The sequence below is a fragment of the Gossypium hirsutum genome, chromosome A07 (genome assembly GCF_007990345.1).
Source record: "Gossypium hirsutum isolate 1008001.06 chromosome A07, Gossypium_hirsutum_v2.1, whole genome shotgun sequence".
NCBI lineage: Eukaryota > Viridiplantae > Streptophyta > Magnoliopsida > Malvales > Malvaceae > Gossypium > Gossypium hirsutum.
Window position 1 is genome coordinate 17,363,428 of NC_053430.1, and position 21,977 is coordinate 17,385,404.

The 21,977-nt window shown below is 30.2% G+C and overlaps 1 protein-coding gene across 1 annotated transcript; it reads right to left on the minus strand.

Moving 5' to 3' along the window:
• Nucleotides 1–2,453: 2,453 nt before the first annotated feature.
• Nucleotides 2,454–4,387, minus strand: LOC121232182 (expansin-A4). The gene is made up of 3 exons (XM_041117680.1): nucleotides 3,835–4,387; nucleotides 3,435–3,753; nucleotides 2,454–3,101 (listed from the first exon to the last, which is right to left on the minus strand). The coding sequence occupies exons 1-3, from the start codon at nucleotides 3,986–3,988 to the stop codon at nucleotides 2,792–2,794; spliced, it is 783 nt and encodes a 260-aa protein (XP_040973614.1). The 5' UTR covers nucleotides 3,989–4,387; the 3' UTR covers nucleotides 2,454–2,791.
• Between the last annotated feature and the right edge of the window lie 17,590 nt (nucleotides 4,388–21,977).

Genomic DNA, 21,977 nt, shown 5'->3' on the forward strand with positions numbered 1-21,977 from the left:
TTCTTATATTATAAATTCTAAAAAAATTATATTATTTAAATCCTAAAAATTTTCTAAAATTATAGGAAAATAGTTTATTATAATAATTAATTTTTATGTTAAAAAAGTATTATGATATCTTTATTTATAAAATCAACAGAACTTATTTATCTGCTTATACTATATATATATAAACTATATACTTATTCATCAAAATGTTATATTATCATAACTTATTCTAAAGTTATGACAAAAAATATATTATTTATAAATAATGCTATGAAAATTTTAGATAATTTATAAAACTTTTTTTATAAATGTTATATATTATAAATTTTATATTGTTTTTACTTAATTTATGAATTATAAAAAAGGATATAACTTAGCATAAGTATTTCTCCAAATTAAGTTTTTATAATTAAAGCTATAGATTATTTGGACTGTGAACCCAAATATTATAAGGTCGATGCTAATTATTCAAATAGAAAAGGGTTTCTTGTACCATATCTTACAGTATGATACCATTTGAAAGAATGGTGTCAAAAATAAGCACTATAGACATATCACAAACTCGTTAATTTGAGACGTTCAATGCTTCAAAATGTGGTTAAGAAGACATTTTTAGTTCTAGAAAAATATTTCTCGTATTAACAATATCACCTTAGTATAACATAAAATAAAAGTTGAATCATACTAGCATGTTGCATATTTCATAACGTTAATAATAGGTGAAATTTACATAATTCATACTTTGACGAGTACATAAAAGAAGGAGATTAAGATCTTAATAATCTTAATGATGTATATTCAAATTGAAATTATGATAAACTTGATCAATTACCAACATATGATGATAATAAGGAACATATGTTAAATATTAAAGAGAAAACAACAAATATGCACTAGAATGATTAAATAAAATTGTACGTGATGTTTGTTTTTTTTTCTTTTCAATTTGTTACCTTTTTTGACCATTTAGTCTTATCAGTTTTAAAATTTTCTAATTTACTTCCAATAAAAGAGTAGGGGTCAAATTGAATAAATATGTAAAGATTAAGGACTAAATTTGTTATTATACATTATTTATAAACATCAAATTTTAAGAAAGGGGTTATTTTACTCACTCATCTAGCATACATGGATTAATTTGCTCATTTTTACAGTAGATGAATTAAAATGCAATTCAAGATATGGTATAGGAGATTTTGTGGTACTTTGACCGAAATTTTTTTATAACTAGTAAAATTATAACATGCGTAATTAAGGACTTTAATAGGTAAAAATAATATATTAGGAGTTTATTTAACTACAAAATAAGTATTAAGTGATTGTTGAAATATGATTTAGTAGTTTAAGGGGGTTTTTTATATATTAGCCATAAAATCTCTTCTACCATATATAAAATTTAAAAGATAATAAAATAGAAATAAGTATATAAAAATCCATAAAAGGTATAATATATATATATATAATAGAAAGATCCTATGATGTACCTTCAATCTAAGTCGCCAGAGCGGGCATCCGTGGAGTTGTTAGAGTGAATTAATTCGTTTATATCCATCTTTAGAGTCCATTGTTTGCTTTCTTTTCTTTTTTTAATTATATTAATGGTACAATTAAAGTATAAATATACGTTTCAAACCGTAGCTCAATAAGTAAAATGTACAAAACAATTAAGAATTAAAAAATTTCAAACAAAACTGATTAATTCGAACTAAAATTCACAAAATCTACCTATATAATTGCACACAATAATTTCAAACTTGAATTCTCATTATTCAAGATATTTTCTTTTGCTGACGAGCTAATGCCTCATAAGCAAAATCATCCTTAATTGCATTGTTATGACCATCGTTTTCTATTTTACCTAAGAAAATTTATTCATCAAATCATAAATTAAAAGCATAATGATTTATTTTACGTTTCAATTTTGCAAGTCATTTTATCTTTCCGTTTAATTTTTCGTCTTTTTTAATTCTTAAACTTGTGTCGTTTGTTAAACTACTCTAAAATGGATAGGAAAAAATAATATTTGTTAACTTTACTGATGTAAAATACGCATGAATTGCCATATGGATATTAGATGAGTAATTAATTAATTTTTTAAAATTTAAAAAATTTAAAAATATATAAATTGTTTTTGAAAATTAAAAATTATAAAAAAATACTTTTAAATTTTAAAAAAATAATGATATACATATAGCATACAACGTCAACAAAATTAACAAAAATTAAAATTTTTATTTATTTTTAAATAATTTAACAAACAATATAAGCTAAAATGAAGAATTAAAAAATTTCTTTTATAAAATTAAACAACCAAAAAAGTCATGCTTAAATTAAATCCCTTAATTACTCGTATTAAAGGTGTATAGATACAATGTTTGATCCAATTTAAAATAATTACCCAAACATTAGAACAAAATTTAGCTTAGTTAAATGAAAAGATCATATTCGTAAGAATATGAAATTAATAAACCAAATATAAAAATATATATTTGAGTTGGAAGTTAAAAACAATACACTTTCCCCAAGTATAGCTAATAACATTTAAAAGTTTAATATTTAGGCTGCGGGCTACAATTTTGTGGCAGCCGCCTCAGTCCTTCCCCCACCCCACCCCAAATGCAAACCGATTAACCCCAAAATCAGAACCAAAGTGTAAAATAAAGAAAACACCCCAAGTACCCAATTTGTCAAAAAGAGACATCACCCTAACAAAACAAAAGTTGGACCATCAAGGGTAAAACTGGAAATGGTTTTTCCTAACTTATGGGGCTAATAATTTTCATTTTTCTTTTTATTTGAGAAATCAAACTCTGAAATTTTTGCCCGTGAATGTTTGACCAAATTGCCAATGGGCAGGGACAATGTTCCAAGAGGTGGAAGTGCGTCTGTCACTGCCTGTGACCCTAAATGAGAGCGACTGACCAACCAGCACAACGTTTGACTGCCAATTCTGACCCCAATTTCGACTCATGCTCATCCACCCTGTCCTTGATCCTTTCACACTAGCCTTCACGATATTCCCTGAACCCGCCACGTTAGAAATCAACACTAAGTTGAAATATCGAAATCCATTGATTGTGAACCTTATCCCTCCTCTTTTCCGGCATGGCACCCTGTGTAATTTAAATCAAAGCCACCACCCTTTTTAACTCTTTTTAATCTTGAGCGGATCTCATTATAACATTGATTAAAAAAAATTTCTTCTAAAAATACATATAATAATAGTTTTAACTCTTAAAAAGATTTTGAAAACAAAATCCATACTTTTTTTTGTCTTTGAATCCCTGTTTCTCCAATATGTAAAGAAAGAAAACACACTTTCTAAATTAAATTTGGTAGCATTTTATGTTACTGACAATTAAATAAATTAAACAGGAAACATCATTACCAAACTAATATTAGAAAAAAAAGAAAAAAAAAAGTGGTAAGGAAACATAGTGGCATACCGGCGGTAGGAAACGGGAACAATACCGGCACGGTACTCAGCAATCTTAAGGAACATGGGCATGGCGAGGTCAAAGTGAGGACGAGGAGGGTTACACCAGCCGCCATTGTCGCTTGGAAGAGCGTAGTTTGGTGGGCAAAAGTTGGTTGCAGTGATGAATATGGATGGGCTCCCTGAATGGCACCACTGTGGATCACTAGCACACTTGATCTCAAAGCAAGCACCGCAGCTGAACCCATTGTTGAACAACGCAGTGCTCAATGCCGCCGTGTTAACTCCATATCCTTGGCTGTACAAGTTTCCATACCCACAAGCTCCTCCTGCAAAGTCAGTGTTGGTGGGTTTGAGTGTTTTGTTGAGTCTGAAATGTGAAATTAAGAGAATGAGGGGAAAGTACATACCCATGGTGCCCGAAGCATCAGAACCACCATAGAAGGTAGCATGGGCGTTTTGCCATGCGCCACCAGAATAAACTCCTGGAATTCTAGCTTCACCCATCCACATTGTGGAGGAGGTAAACAGCAAAATGCATGCTACTGCACTCGCCACTGCCATTTTTGCCCTTCCTCCAACAACTTCAACACTATAATTAAAACTCTTATAAAGTTACTGAAAATCTGTAGAGAAGAAGGGAAGAGAAGAGAGAGCAAGAGTGGGGGTTGTGGTGAGAGTGAGGGAGACGGCAGAGGGGTACTTAAAGGGGGGGAATTTGGATTTGGTTTTTTTTTTAATTTTTTTTTTCAAGGATAAAGAGAAATATCGGGATTTAATATCACTAAATATATGCAATAGAATAAGTGTTTTCAATTTATAATATAAATGATGAGGTGTAGAGAAGACTGGAGGAAAGAGGGGTGTGTGTATGAGAATGAGAATAAGCTATCATAGAAAAGAAGGTTAAATGATGTAAGCCAACTATAACACACTAACCAAAGCAAAGGCATCCAACGCCCATTAAATCCCGTAATCATCGGGCCATATAAACCGCTCGAGTTTAACTGTAAGTGGAGCCCACAAATACCCAAATCTCGAGCCACTCGCGCCCTACTCCCCCACGCCAATGTCTTTTGTTTCTTTTTCCTTCTAATCTAATCAACCTGCATGTTTACTCCATCTTCTTTCATGCATTCCTCCCCTTACAAACACCATTTAGTTGAATAAATTTGTGAGATTATGCGTAACATGTAATCTTATTTTATTTGAGATATTCGATTATAAAATTTATTTGTTTTTTAATCTTAATTTTCATAAAAACTAAAGCTCACCATGTATCTCCGATGTCTCTACACCTGAAAGCATCATTCTTTGATTTGATTTTACAATTAAAAATAGGATAAAGAAATAGTTGAGGTTATAGGAGAGAGTAACAAATCTAAGTTATCATGTCATATCTTTAAGATTTGTAAATTTACAATATAAACTTTGTTTTGAAAAAAGTAATTCCGTTTTATTTAAAAATCATGCTTGTTGGGGTCAATTTTGTTTATATATATAATAATCCCATAAATTATACTTTTTTTAAGGTAGGTACTTAATTTTTTTTTATTGAATTAGGTATCTAAAACTATAATTCTATAATCACTATTTGCAAAATTATTATATTCGTTAAGAAAAACCCTTCAACCCTTCAAGAATTGATACCAAACATTATAATTATATAAAAATTTTAAATTAAAAAAATAGTCCAAAATTTAAGATTATGTCCATAATCTAAGTTAACCGAAGGAACATATTATAAATAGATTACACCATTTATTACGGTATCCTGACACTATTTGGTGATGTAAGATTATGAGATAGTTGAAGTGTTGCGTAATACTCCAAAATTTTAGTCTTTGAGAAAGGATAAATATTTTAAAAGTGAATTAAGTATCTAGAGTGAAAGTATGAATAATGAAATTTAGTAAGTGCTAAATTGTAATTTTTTTTAAAGTTGAAAGACTAAAAGGGCAAATTGGCCATTTTTGAAAAGGATGTGAAATTGAATAAATATTTTTTTTATGAATGTGATAAGGATATGTATTGATATGTGGAGTTGGAAAATTGGGATAGGGATTAAATTGAATTTCATATCCTAAAGTGTTATGAGATCATTTTCTACCACGGAAATCAATTAGTTGAAGGAGAGAGTAAAGGAAACCATAGAAAAGTGAAGAGAAAGGTTGAGTTCGAGTGAAGAAATAGTTAAGTACTTAAGTGAATTCAAGTTAGTTTATTTTAATTTGAATGTTTGAGTATTTAAATTTGAATATGAAATAATTAAGTTAGATATGATTAAGATTATTGAATATGTATATTGAATTTAGTAGTGAATATTTAATTAATGGTATGTTAGTAATGTAAGAAATGATAAAGTGATAATTTAGTGATTAGTAAATTTTATGTAACTAAGGGTTAAATTATAAAGAGTGAAAAGTTATTTATTTGTCATTGATTGATAAGTGAATAGATGTAGAATAGCGAAATTGCTATAGAGAGGACTAAATTGTAAAGATTTTAAAATTTGATATGTGAAATAAATATTGTGATTAAATGTTTAAATGGACTAAAAAGTGATATTAAGTGTTATAAAAGTAAATATTGAAATAAATATTGTGATTAAATTGTAAAATGTTCAAAAAATACTAAGTGTGTTAAAGTAGTAAAATAAAACATTTAAGTGAAGTGTTATAAGAAAGTAAAGTTTTTAATGATAGTGAATTGAAATCTAAAAAAATGTTGTGAATATATGTTATGTTTGTATTTTTATGAATTATGAATAAAGTGAATATGTGAAACAAAAATGTAGCGAATGTGTTAATGTGATTCAAAATGAATAAGTCATATGATACAAAGTGATATACGTGTGATATTTCAAGCAAGTTATATGAAATTGATATGTGAACATAATGAAATGATTTTGGAGATGAGAAGGGTTGAGGGTTCTGATGGGAATCGAGTTGGTGATGTGGGGCTTTGGAGGGAATTAGGAGAGAAGTATTGGATTATGTGATGTGTTTACTAGAGCTCTCATATACTTTTTCTAGAGTTCCCGTTATCAAAGTTATATTATAGGCCGAGAGTTTGTGTTTGGCCGGGATCTCTGCAACGTATCAAAATTATTGAACTCCTCTGACACTCACTAAGAACTCCAAAAGTGATATTTGAAAGTAAAAGTGTTATTGATATACGTGTTTCAGTAATACATGTGAATTAAGTGTTAAATGAAATATGTGAATTAAGTGTTTATGTTTATGTTTGTGATATGAGAAAAAGATTTTAATATGTGAATGTGAAAGTTGATTAATGACTATATGTGTTAAAGTAAAAACTATAAGTTATAAAGTTAATTTAAATGATTTTATGTTTTGGAAATGAATTAAAAGATTAAGTATATTAGTGAAAGAAACTGTGTGAATAAATGTTATTAAATATATATAATGGTAAGATTGAATTCAGTAAAATACTTACTGTAACGGCCCAATTTTCAGTGGTGTCAAACTTAGTGATCCGAGATCATTGTTTCTGACACCACTGAAAATTGGGCTATTACAACTTACTAAGCTATTCAAATAGTTTAACGTGTTTGTTTAAATGTGTAGGTGAAAGAAAATAAATTGAGGGTATGTGGACTACTTTTTTACGAGGATTGTTACTTCAACTTGGATCACATCACTAATTCAAGCTACAAGACCAAGTTCTTTTTGGTATTCATATAGATTTTGGATTTTAGAGATGGCTTGTACTTAGGTTTGATAGTATAAATATGAACTATAAATGTATAATAGAAAGGTTATAAAGCAAATGTATGAATGTGATTTTAAAAGATGATTATGTGCTTAAATATAACATCTCTTACTCGGATCGAGTGAGGGATGTTACATGTTGAGAATTCAAATAATATAATCTTATTCCGGAATATATATAGCATTACAGGTTGTACTGCAAAATTCAACTAACCAAATTGCAAGATTACCTAGAAACACATTTCACTAACTTATCCTTGTTATAGAAGTTTTTTTTAATAAGCTTAATTCATTTATTATTTTTTTAGTCTCAATTTCTATAAAATTATGATAAATTATTACATTCCTTACTTTTTATTATAATTTATACATATTAATAAGTATATAATGTTGAAGTAAATTTATAAATTATAATTATAATCATTCATGAAAAGTGATTGTATCAACAATCATAATTATAATTATAACCATAATCAATTTACTGATAAATAATTTATTAGAATAAATATAATAATTATAATTTTAAAGTATATATTATTTCACTATTAAGAAAAAAAGATATATTTGTTTTCAGTTAGTCTTAGATTTTATTTTAAGAAAAAACCTAAATTGATTAAAATAATAAATAGAAAGGATCAATCGGTCCAAAATTTAATATTATTTTCGTCATCTAAGATAACCTAAAAAATTGGCCATACTTATGCATTATATTACAGCATCTTGACACTATTTAGGAATCTAAGATTAATGCGTGAGCGGAATGTTGAGAATCCAAACAACAAAATCTTACTCCAAAACATAACATTATGAGTCGTAATGTAAAATTCATCCAACCAAACACATCTTTAATTATCACTCATTCTAGAAAAATGTTTAAGAACTTCGATGAAAAAGATTCATGCATAATTTCAATATATAATTGTCCCAACTTTCATTGAATGAACCATTATGTTTTATATTTTTCTTTTCATGAAAGTTTGCCTATAGTTTCTTTTGAAAGAATAATGAGATTGAGGAGAGCTATTAGCTTAAGTTGATATTTATCTAAACACATTTAATCCTTTTAACAATGCAAACCAAATTCTTATAGGATGATACTTTGATATTAATTCATTAAGTTGTTAAACTTCCTTTTCCAAATCCCAATTGAGAAAGATCATTTTAACATCCATTTGATGTAAATCTAATTTAGAATGAACAATTGATGCCACAATGATACGAAGGGAGTCCTTTTTAGAAACATAATCAACCATTTTCTTTCTAAGTGAACCCTTTAGTTACAAGTTTGATGAATATCTTTTGGTATTAAAAAAATCACAACAATCTTTTAGGCAACTCGACAATGTCTCAAACTTAATTACTTGATACGAATTTCATCTCATAATTCATAGTATCAGAGCAAAATTTAGATTTACTACCTTCCATTACTTTTGAAAACATATCGTGGTCATCTTCAACACTTATATTGTAGTTAGACTCATTAACTACACTACATAATCAATAGGAATTACCTACCATTTCACTCTGGAAGATCTTTTGAAACCAACATCAATAACCTTTTGTAGAGATTGTTGCACAACGATTGTTCCTCTTACGAAAATTCAACTAATTGTTGTTCATTATGATCCACTGAAGCAATCTCAACATGAGACACGTCTACAATTAGTTTCCCAATGGTCATCCTCCTTGGAAGAACAACCAATTGTTTACTTAAATTTATCTTAGAGACCAATTCCTTATGCTTTCTCCCACTTTGATCTTTGAGGGAATCATTCCCATTAACCACATCATTATAAAAGAAGTTAGCATTTATTTATTCAACAATCTTACTGGAGCGTCTTTGCATATATTCAATAAAATATGAAAATATGATTATAGGATCTAGTTCATTTTCTTGTGGGTTATAAACTCTAACTTTAGCTGGACAAACAAAACATGTAAATATTATAAACTTAATTTCCAACCTTTCACCATATCAAATAGTGTTTTAGAAATAACATTAATTGAAACTTGGTTTCTTATATATGTTTTAAGAGATCATAATTTTCATTTTTTTCTATTTAAGTCTAAACATTTTCTTATTTAAGTCAAACAACCACTTAATAATAATTAGCTAAATACATAAAATTTATTTAATTTTATTAGAAAATAAAAAACTATAAAATATGCAAAATATTTATTTAATAATAAATATTCCAATAAACTAAACTGAAATTTGATATTTTTAAAATAAAAAAAATTCAATAATCATTTTCATTTTCAATACACTAATGCTGAAATTCTTTTGTTCCATAAAAAAAAATTAGATCATCACATAATTTATCATTAAAACTTAAAATGACATAAATCTCAAATTATATATAAACTTTAGTTTAATGTGTAATTTTATATATAAAGTTTGATTTTCTGTAATTTTATATATAAAATTTGATTTGATCTAATTTTCATAAATTATTAACACAATTATTAATATAACATAATTTTATATTTATATATAACATATATGTATAATTATATTTATTCAATATAAAAATAAATTAATATATTTATTTCTTTAAATATACATAATTGAATCAAAATTAAAATTTTATATATATATATTTAAATTACAATTAAATTTTCATATTTATATATTAAATTACCTATCGAATTAAGATTCGTCTATGATTTTTAAGATTTATACCTTTAAGAATGAAAGGTGGTGTGTAAAATTGAAGCGGAGAGGGAATTGGGAGAAAAGTGGGTGACGCGTGATATGCACCCTTTAGGGGGGGCCGTGAGGTTTCCATTTCTCATTTCTGAAATTCCCCATCAATCTTCCTATTTTAATCTCTAACCATGTCACGTGCTTGCCACAAAAACATAAAAAATTTATTCTACAGTTATTTTAATCTGCACTCCCAACGTGGGTCAATCATATTTGTCCACGTATGTAAAAAAATATTTTCTACACTGTCATTGCTGGACAACTTATTTCATTTGTCTTAATTGGCAATTACCAATATTTTAAAGCAATCCATTTTCTTATTCTTCTTATCTCCATTGTAAGATAGGCTTAACTTGTTAAATGTTGTTGTTTAGCTTTTGTAATTATATACATGTATTTATTATTTTTAGTGGAAATAGCATTAAAGTGTCGAACCATAAGTTGAGAGTGAGAAGAAGAATAAGTGGTCACTCCAGTTACCATTTTTTATTTAGCGGGAAAATAATAAAGTTTTTAGGTGGGAATGATTTTTATTTCCCTTTTTCACTTTGAATTTTCTTCATTCTACCAGCTTTATCAATTAATGTATACTATAGTTATAAATTTAAATATCTTAGTGTTAAATCTTATCTTAATTATAAAAAAAGGACCTTAGATATATAATAACCATGGTCTAGGGGTAGTCATCAATTGGGATGCATTTGCATTAGTTTCATGCATGCATATATTGATTAAATCTATAATTTGTTATGTTGCATTCTTCCTTGTGTTTCTCCATTAAAGTTGGATGTCTACAGCATGAATTCTCTCTCGATTCAATATATATACACTCATAAACATTCAATTAACATATAAATTTATTCAACCCTAAATTGTGGTCTATTGGCAGGGTGTTTATCTACCTCAAGAATAGTCTGAGTTTGAATTATCATTGTACCAAAAATCATATAAATTTATTATTTACTTTCCACTTGGCCCTAATCGTGTAACTGAATAACAAAAAAAAATTTCACATCATCCCATTAGCGATAATAAGTACTGGTTTTATCAATTGCACCATCTAATAATATTATAAAAGTAAAAGGAACAAATTATACAAAATTAAAGTAGAGAGGTTACATATCAAACTTCAACATAATAGAGGGACTAGTATCATAATTAAACCTATTTGCAAAAAGAAAAACATTTCAATTGGGAAATTTGGAAGAAATATATACTTGGAATATATTTGTAGTTATAATTTGTTAATTTCTTGGGCTTAGCAAATATTTGCAATTGTTTATATATATATAAAGCATAAAGTACATAAAAAAAATCCCATTGTTTTCCACTTGAAAATATAAAAAAACTTCCAACCATTTATACTCTTCAATGTCTTGAATTTTTGTCCTTAGGAATACTACATGGATACGAATTAATGGGTACTTTTTTCAAGCCTCGTTCAAGATGTGTGGTGTTGGATGTAGGGTTTGGATTAGAAAGAAGATTGGTGTTTATCTTAGCCAATATAATATTATATATATAATGTACGGTCACATGGAATGCAGTTTGAAATTCCTTACTGAAAAGGGCATTTGAAGAGGATAATTATTCCACATGCTTTGTGAGAAAGATGATGATGTGGAGGAAGATGGGAAAGGCCGTTAAGTTACATGGAAAGTTAGGTGCTACAATCAAGGGGGATGAGTTGGTAGGTCTCCTTTCACTCTTCATAACACTATTAATTTACGTGCATGGTTTTACCATGCACCATAAAAAACTTGTTTTAATTTCGAAAATTTTACATTCGATTTTTTTTTTAAATATAAAATTTAGGAGCTTAGCTTGCATGTGGATGAGAAGAAGGATAACATAACCGTTAGCAATGTTGCTTCCACACCATACCTATCTTTATCTGGTCCCTTCATGGCATGTGATCTTCCCATGTAAACTTAAACCCTTGAGCATCATCTCTTTTGTCTAATTTTAACGACCATGACAGCACCTGATGTAACCCCCTTTACTATTTAAATTATAAATTTATTGAATATTACAACCAACTAAACTAATACGAATAGGGTCATCGATGAGGCTAAAGACCGCATTACACAAATGTTGAGGGTTGGGTTTCAAAAGCCGACCTCAGAGACTGATTTTCTGGACCAAAGTTGTGCACTTTTTGGCTTTCTTTTTAAAGCCAATTTGAGTAGAGGTCAGGCGTGAGTGTCCGACAGCTTTGTCAGCTTAGTGGATAACTCATATAGCTTAAAAAAATGGATTTGTTTGTTGTCTAATTATGAACCATTTTGATGTGTTGTAACATAGATTCATGCGCCAAACATGTCGGAGATTTAAAATTGATTTACTTGTAAAAATAAGGGAAACTAATAAAATGCCATTTCTTTTAGCATGGAGAAGAAGACTTTGGGGGAACCAAAGGATGTGGAGATGGGCAATGATAAAAAATGGTGTTATCTTTGTATCCACGACGGTTATCAAATGATTGAAGGGGACAAGATCTGATTTCCATTCCTGTTAAAATTTTTGGCTATTGCCACAAAAACTAGTCACTGCAACCTCACATGCAATATATATATAGTTGCATGGAATCTTTCTTCTTTTTGGAAATTCACCACCTTACCTACCTTCAATGTCAATCTTCTTTCATATTCATATGCTCACAACCCCATAGTTTCAAATAATTCATTTGAATGAATATTTGGCCCATAATTAATTGAGCTGAAATTCAAACCAATTGTACCAAGGAAGATAGAAAAATAGCATAATATATACTAATTCGCCAGAATCTTAGTGGGTCTACTTGGCAACTTAAGTGAACATTCATTGTATTGCTAGTTTGATTATAAATATTTAAACCATTGAAACCAATTAATAATGATGATTGGCATTGTGCAATAAGTAATGTCTCTAAAGCTATCATGAAAGCAAGGGATGATCGAGAGTCCCGCCTTGTCTTTGTCAAACACTCAAAAGCGTTGGTTGGATATAGGGACCATTTTCCTTTTGGCCCACACAAAATCATGCATTCATGTGTGATGGAACCTTGCATGCCTTGACGCCATAGTTTCAGCTTTACGCTATCTCCATGGGAATAAATAATAAAAGCTTTAAAAATGTTTCTCAAAGAAGCAAATATGGTATCATATTATTTTTCATCTTTAATTTCTTTGTTCCTCCCATGTCTCTTCAATAATTATATTTTCCTTTTTCTTCTCTCCTTTTATTTTTATTTTTTATCTTGATAGGAATTCAATTCCCTCTCGTTAGTTTTAGTTAAGATAAGTAAAGAATAAACCATAAAGAAGTTCCAAAATTAGTTATATAATTCAGTTCAACAATCTACGTTTACAGAGTCTTACCTAAAAGATGAATTCACCATAAAATTTCAAAGTACAACAAGTGATATTCATTATACAATTTCACAACACAACGAATGATGGCAATTCAATCTACTTGATGCAAAAGCCTCAGAATTAAATTTTAAGAGCTCGATGTTAGATCTAGTGCCCTAAGTGTAGTATTTTCGTTTAAGTACACTTCTAATTTTTTGAACATATTGGTCAATAAAATTATTCATAATTACATTAATATAATTTGTAATAGCTTTTGCACGCAAAGCAAAATGGAAGCAAATGTTGCTCATTGGTTGTTTAATATTTAAACTAATACTAAGCGGTATCACATAGTCGAGTCGTGATACGAAAAGATAACTTGTATTAGTAAACGAACCTAAACATGTTCTTAGACTAATCAGAAATGAACAAACTGATTGAAAGACTAATATGTCGTCTATCAAGTCCAATTGGGGAGATACTTTGTCTTCGGCATCGAAGCGGATGACTCCCAGAAGATAAAGACATAAATATGACTGAATGGACTGGCAGTACATCGAATTGGACAAAAGAAGAATAGATTATGAATCCTTTTATGGATTTATTCACTTGTGATATTCATAGTGTGGCATACCTAAATCCTGAATGGATGACAAACTATGGATGCATGACTCATACACTTTGATGTAAGTAAAAGTCTAAGTTCGAATAGATAAGGAACTGAAAGCTGGTGCATTGGGTGTACAACTTCTACAGTATGTAGCGTCATTTACAATAGTGGAATTCATAACTCGAGACATGGGTAAATGATATCCTTTCATTGGAATTACATGGTTGATGAAAAGTAAACATAGCCAAGGGTCGTTTGTTTTTGTAATGATTGAATTGATTACTATTTGATAGTAACTGACTTTTCATGAAGGAAGGTGTAATGGTTACTATGAGATAAAATAGAATCATATTGGAGAAAAAAAAATATTATCTCAAAGAGATTAAGGATACCTTATGAGGGTAACAACCTTATGACAAGGTCATTGGACGAGCATTAATTAAGTTGCTTTTGTAATGGTATGCCATTGGGAAGAGCTTAGTCACGATACTATAGTGGAATAACTTCGTGACTAAATGAGTTCGCACAAACTACTTTGCAGAGGCTTGCAGAGATTTACATCAATGAGATAGTTTGATTGCATGGCGTGCCAGTTTCTATTACTTTCGACTGAGATCCTTAATTTACTTTGAGATTTTGGAAAAGTTGCAAGATGCTTTGGGTTCAAAGCTTCAATTCAGTTGTAACGCCCTAAAATTTTGTCTATTTATTTGTTAACTTTTGTTATTAATAAGTCTTTACATCGATGGCGTTGCACTCTGGTTATATGTTGGTGGTCAGGGGTTCGAGTCTTTGCGTAAGCGAAGCGGAGATATGTTTTTGTTACTTTGTGGAATCAGTTAGTTTTGCTTTTGAAATAAATTTTTTATTTTTATTTTTTTATGTTAACGTACATTTCTTCTTCCCTCCCTCCCTTCCTCATTCCCTTCCATTTTCTTTTTCTTCTTTTCAATTTTCCCCACTTAGTTCCTCAAATTCTACTTGTTAAATTTTGATGTTATGGTCGAGAAATTTTTATTTTCTGTTGTTCTTTTATTAGAAGTCAATTCTGTAAGTTCTGGTGTTAAATTTCTACTAACGTTCGTTGTTGTTTATTTTTGGTCAAACTTAGTTTTCTAAGTAAATTGCTTGATTTCGTTGTCTAAATGTTTAATTGGTGTTCGCTAGGAAAAGGTCTCAAAGAAAAATGTTCCCTAAATGCCTTAATCTTGTGAATTATCGTATCGCGCGAAGGTAACAGTTGTTTTTGAGTTGGGAGTTTGAGTCAAAGTTTTCGACATGTTTTGGTTGATTATTTAATTAGTCTTGTAAGTTCAATTAAATTGTGTAACTAGAAAATTATTGGTTGCTTTTAGGTTACGGGGTCATCTCTGTTGTTTTTATGCCAAAACTGTACTAAGTGTGTACCGAAAACCCAATATTCTATGATTTTTAAACGTCGAAAACCATGGTTGTTGACACCACCGACCATTATAAACTCATTTTATTTGTTGTCATGCCTACATATTTGTTGTACTAGGTGTGTACCGGAAACCAGTGTTGTCTTATCTACATATTGGTTACACACGTCGAGTTATAAGCTCATTGTATTGTTAACTGCATTGCAGATAACATACAAATTTAGGAGGCTCGGTGTGTCGGGAGCTCAGTCATCTTTTTTTATTAGATATTCTCTCTTTATTAGATATTCTACTATTTGTTTATATTTGAATTAACATATGTTTTATTTTGGATTTCGGTTTGTAAGTTTCATGTTGGTTTGACTGGTTTGGTGTTTGTAAATAACAAACTTTAAATTACTTTAAAGTTGGTTTTTTTCTTAAACGTTTTAATGTAGCCTCTAGACTTGGTCTTAACATCTAGGCCGGGTATAAGGTGTTATATCAGAATTATTTATCATCCTCAAACAGACGGCCAATCTGAAATAGTGATACAAGTGTTAGAAGACATGTTGCGAAGTTGTGTTTTGGAGTTCATAGGAAGTTGGGAACATTATTTACCCTTGGCAGAGTTCACCTATAACAACAGTTATTAAGCAAGTATTTAGATAGCCCTTTTTGAAGCACTATATGGTAGGAGGTGTCGAACACCTCTATGTTAGGCTAAACTGGATGAAAAGTGAATATTTAGACTTTGGTTGGTTCGCAAAACAAAGGACAAGGTGAAAATTATATGCGAAAAAGTTAAGTCTTTTTCATATAGACAAAAGTCCTATGCTGACTTGAAACGACAGGACATTGAATATCAAGCGAGCGAGCATATTCATGGAAGAAAGTCCTAAGGTTTAGACGAAAAAAGAAGCTAAGTCCGATATTCATTGGTCCCTACGAAGTGGTGGAAAGGATTGGTCCTATAGCTTATCGACTCAAGTTGTCCTATGAACTTAATTGAATACATGATGTGTTCATATATCCATGCTGAGGAAATATTGTGTAGACTCATCCCATGTAGTGTCAGCAAATGATATTAAAGTGTAACTTGATTTCACTTACGAGGAAGATCCACTGAAAATTGTGGCTTGCAAGGTGAAAGTCTTGCAAAGCAAAAGGATTCCTTTAGTCAAAATGTTGTAGTGAAACCATAAGGCCAGCGAAGCCACTTGGGAAACAGAAGAATCAATGAAGCAACAATATCCTCAGTTGTTTAATGAAGAATATTTTGAGGACGGAATATCTTAAGTGGGGGAGAGTTGTAACATATCGAGACTGGGTTTGAAATTTTGGCCTCACCAGTAAGGATTCATTAGTGTTTTGGTGAATTAGGAGTTTGCCAGTGTTTCGATAAATTGGGGATTGCCAAATGAATTTCAGCAAAGAGTTCGGCAAAAGGGTATTAGTAAGAAGTTTGCCCGAAATTCGATGAAGCAGTGTATGTCAAAAGATATGGTAAGACGTTCATTAGATTTATTACAAGTTAGGTTTGCCAGTTGGTTTGACGAATTGGTGTTCTCCAGTTAAGTTATGAACTAGTGTTCGTCAGTTATGTTGTGAACTGGTGTTCACCAGTCAAAGTTAGAGCTAGACTCAACTTAGGAAATAAAGATATGATGTATCTAAGAATACTTTTCATGCAAGTAACATCTTTCCTGAGTTAAAAAGGGTATCATAATATTTTCAAGACACTTATGTATATAAATACGACCCTTATTCTATGAGAATTCTCTCATCAAATATTTTGTTGTTAGGTCTCTGCTCTGAACCAAGTTTGTAGCACCCAAGGTAAGCCTCTATCCTATTAGGGTTGATTGTCTAAAAAGCTAGGTTCGCTTGCATGTGTGAATTCTGTAAGTTCTGTCTGCTTAATAATCTATGTGTTTGTTTTTATTATGAACCAATAGGACCATCTACCAACAAGGATAAAGGCAAAGCCAAGCTTGTTTAGTTTATCAACTTTATTGGTGAGTAGCTAAAAATTGTCATAAGTGTCCTAACTAATATGTTTTTCAGCATGAATGTTTATGGTTTGTATCTTGTGTATGAATTGTTATGATTTTTGAAAACTTCGTTTTTGAACTAAAGCTCTAAGAGCAAGTTTTTCAACAACACTCTATTTTCAAGTTTTGAGGCTATGTTTTCAAGAATGTTTTTACGCCATGATTTTAAAAATATGTTTTATACGAGCTCTCTATGATAAGCAAGCTCTCTATGATAAGTCCCTGTGCATGCTCCTTTGCGAGTCTTTTTATTGGATATATTGGTATACCAAAGGATGATGAGTACTCACCTTTTAGTTCTGTGATTTTGGGCGTTGAGTCCTTAGGACAAGTGAAGAGATAAGGGAATGCCGAGCTATACTCCATTCACTGGGACATGTTGGTATACATGAGAGTGTATTGCTTCGCGCTGCACTTATGAGACATGTTATAAGGACTCTTTGAGTTATTCTGAGGTATTATAAGAAGATTCGTATATCCAACGAGACAAGGTTCTGATAAAATAAATGTGGACGAGAACATGATTTATGTTCATCTACCATTCTGATAAGACAAGTGTGTATTTTAAGATATGTTTTCAAACAAGTACAAGCTAAGTTTTAAGTATGATTTTCTGTAAGTATATATGAATCTGTTTTCAAACTTATATGATTTTATGATAAATAGGTTCTACATACTTGGTCTCGTACCTTCACCGCGAACCCAGATCGCGACATGATTTTTCAAACTAAGCCTCCTTTTTGTTGTAAACTATGTGTTTTTAAGCATACTCTATTGATTCCTAATTATTCACTAAGTTTTCAATGAACTTACCCACTCCTCTCTTACTTCGCAGGATGGTAGTGGCGAGGTAGATGACTTGGCAAGGCTCACCCTTGATCAGATACTGGCGAACTTAAGAATTTGGCGAGAGGGTTTATTATTTTATGAGGGTTTAGATTTATCATAAGTTGACTTTATTATTGAAATATTTTTCTAAAAATTTTATTTTATTTTATCTTTGCGACATGTTTTAAAATATTATATTTTATTATGAAGAAAGTTTATGGGTATTCATGTATGAGTGTTACATGTATTTCCTTTTTTCATAATACACAAGTCAGGTTTATTGGTAATTACTATTTTCTATGACCTTGAAAATTATATGCGTACCCCCAATAGAGATAATCTTTCTACTTAGCAAACCCAGGCAAATTGTGCAAGCCCATATAGGTATGCGAATCCTATGAAAGTATGAAAACCCATGCATGTATGACTCCCTTGTTTGCGAAGTCTGTTTACTTGCGAAACCATATTATATATTACGAACTATTAATATTTAGTGAGCCTATAATATTGTGTGCGAACTTGTGATTTTATGCGAACTCATGTAACATACAATATAATGTTTTGAGAACTTATGCTTTATTTTACCATGCGAACTCATATCTTATCTTGATAAGCAAACCTTTGTTGTTTTATGTGTGCAAGTCTAAAGTTATGTTTGCGAACTCTTAAGTCTTTTTATTGTTGACATGCAAACATTTCATTTGATCTTTTGAAGCTCGCATGTTTATATTCTGTGTATGAAATAATTTTGCTGCAGTGTTTTACTTTAACACATTATTTGTCGTTAGTAAGTGGTATATGTCGAAACCATTTTTTTATTTTTTAAAAAATGGGGATCAACTTTAAAAACGAAAATGGAGTCGCCAACAATATTTTTGGTCTACGAAATTCTAGAAAAACCAGTTCGGGAGTCGGTTATGCATGAGGAAGAATTAGCACCTTTCTAGCGCCTAAAATTGGTACCTTGTCGATTAATTAACGTCCTAATGTTGAAAATTTGAAAAGAGTTTAAAATACAATTCATTTTAAAAATGTTTGGATATCTCAAATTGGATATTGAGATTCTCTTGTTCCGAAGGAATAAAATATCATATCCAGCACGTTAGAATACAACATTTCAAACCCTCGATACCAAGATCATCTCATGATTTCCAAAACTCATACATTGAAATTTAAAATGATATTTGGTTATTTGGTCAACGGAAAATCGAAACCCAGCACGTTAGGACACGATTTCTCGAATTTCCAAACACGAAAAATTGTCTTGTTTTGAGAAGCTTTCAAATAAGCGATTATAAAACCAACTCAAAATATATTTGTTTGGTTTACTTAAGGGTAAAAGACAATAGATATTGCGCAAAAGTTGGAATTATAATCACGATGCAATAACAAGAAATAAAAGCATGATTGCAAGCATGGAATAATAATACATGGCAATAATACTATGCAAATGAATAATAATCATATGAAAATACAAAGGAACCAAATTAGGGTACATACAATGGCAAAACATCATACACTATACAAATACTAACATTAGTACTCGAAGGCTAATGAATTAAAAGACAATTTTAAAAGAAACGCCAAGCAAATTAACACAAATAAAATGTGATAAGTTTTAAAAAAAATAAAGAATGAATAATATGAAAGTAGGGAAATTTGAAATCATCAATATACAAACAACAAATTACATGTAAAAATTTTAAAAGCAAGTAATATGTGTGAAAGTTTAAAATAAATAAGAAATAAAAATAAACATAAATAATATATTATACATGAATGGATTTTAAAAAAATATTAGGTAAGAAGAAAATCAAAATACATCATATACAAAATAATATAAATCAATCTAAATATATAATATACATGAAATGAAAAAAATTATTATTAATATATATATACAGAAATAATAATATATAAAAAATGTTTGAAATAAACAAAAGTACATGATAAAATAGGGTCTTTAAAAAAGATGAATTATATATAGATTTAAAAAATATATATACATAAAATAATATGAAATCAACAATATATACCAAAAAAAATAATGTATAACATAACAATGTATAAAATTATTTAAATAAATATAAATTTTTAAAACAAAGAGATATGTATAAAAGAAAATTTTAAAATAAAAATTTATATAATAGAACAAAGGTCAGCGCAAGAGGGGAGGGACTCATCACGAAATATCCCTTTACCGCAGAAACACGTGGATCCTGAGGGCGTCGAATCGGGTCGGGTCGAATAAAGCCTATACGACGTCGTTTTGAGGCCACTGAAACAATCCCCAAACGATGTCATTTCCTCACGCATATAAAAATAATTTTCCTCATCAGATTAATCAACCCTATATTGAAACCAAACCCTAGCATTTTCCTCCACTTAATCGACCCTCAAAAGAAACCAATCCTTAACCGCCGTACTACCACCACGAAAGATGGCCGACGGTGAGTAAACCACCCCTATTTAACCTCATTTAGAGCCGCATTCAAGGATCTAGAACCTTCAACCGCAAGGAATCATAAAAAGAAAGTCTCAACCTCTGCTGGATTTGGTTTTAACGGAGGAGAAACTCCGACGGTATACCAACAGTTCAGGTGAGCCACTCTCTTTTATCCTTTGCTTTTTTTTTATAACAGATGCCAAAAATGAAAGAAAGAATAGAAAAGGAAGAAAAAAAATGATGAAAACCCCACTCCAATCGAAATAAAAAAGCATAAGAAGGAGAATCACCTTCTGAAAATTTCCTTTTCTGTACTTTTGATTACTTCGTATATGTATTCGTACCCTTTTTACATCGATTATCTCTGGCTTTTTATAGTTGAATAAAAAAATGAAAATACAAAACTATTTTTCTTTTTTCTTTTATATTTCTCTATTGTATTTGTTGCTATTATTTTTGTCGCTTTTCACAGGTAAGGAAGCCATACGGAGATGTGGGGCTGAGGACGTAGAAGTGACGCTCTGGAAGTCGCTGTGGCGCAGAAGGGAAACCTTAGTGTTTCTGAGGTTCTATTGCATTTGGGCCAGTTTCGGAGTTGGACCATTGTGCCCGTAAATTAGGTTTAGCTTAGGTTTTAATTTGGGTCTTATTGTAAAATGGGTTCTGAAGTTTGGGCTATAATTTGTATTTGGGCTAATGAAGACTGTATCTGGACTTTAAACATTGGTTTTTTTATTTATTTTATTCTATTTATTATTTTTTTGGATAATTTATGAGCTCGGGCGAAATGGCCTATTACAGTATGTTTGACGTTTGGTTGAGAGTTAATGGAAAGTCACTTTGGTGCCTAATGTGACACGCCAGATTCGGGTCGAACCTACTCAGCTGGGTCTAAGGTGTTACACACAAGCAACTATAGAACCAAATTTGTGAAGAAGAAAGAAGCTCTGATACCATGTAAAAATATAACACTAACCTGTGAAAGCTATTTGGGAGCTAGGAAAACTAGTTGAGAAAATAGGAAAATGAAAACAGAAATTCTAAAAATGACTCAAGAATGTTCATTGATTTTGATCATTGAGCTAGTACAACTTTCTGACATTCATTGATAGTTAGTCAATAATACAACAAATCTAACTGATTTAACAAGCTTAACAATCTCTATAGCAGACTAATGAACTAAACCTGCAAGTTGTTGACTAAGCTAAACTTGATATTCTAATAATGACAAATAGTTGGATAAATAGCCTAGCCTCCTTTGGTGAACTTGCACCAACAAAGAACTATATTGACCTTTAATAAACTCTCCCAATTAGCTTGAATTACACAAGCAAAAGTTATGATGAATCTTCTCCACAATTTTTAAGAATTAAATCAAAAGTTCTATTAAGAGATAAACTAGTCTTGTAAGAAAATCTCCCTTGAAGTATTTTATTAATAAAAAAATCAAGAAAATATATTTA

Excerpts from the sequence above, each read along its gene's own strand:
- LOC121232182 (XM_041117680.1), bottom strand. The coding sequence starts at position 3,988 with ATGGCAGTGGCGAGTGCAGTAGCATGCATTTTGCTGTTTACCTCCTCC. Across the intron at positions 3,754-3,834 it reads TGATGCTTCGGGCACCATGG|GAGGAGCTTGTGGGTATGGA; the intron begins GTATGTACTTTC and ends CTGACTTTGCAG. Across the intron at positions 3,102-3,434 it reads GTTCCCGTTTCCTACCGCCG|GGTGCCATGCCGGAAAAGAG; the intron begins GTATGCCACTAT and ends TAAATTACACAG.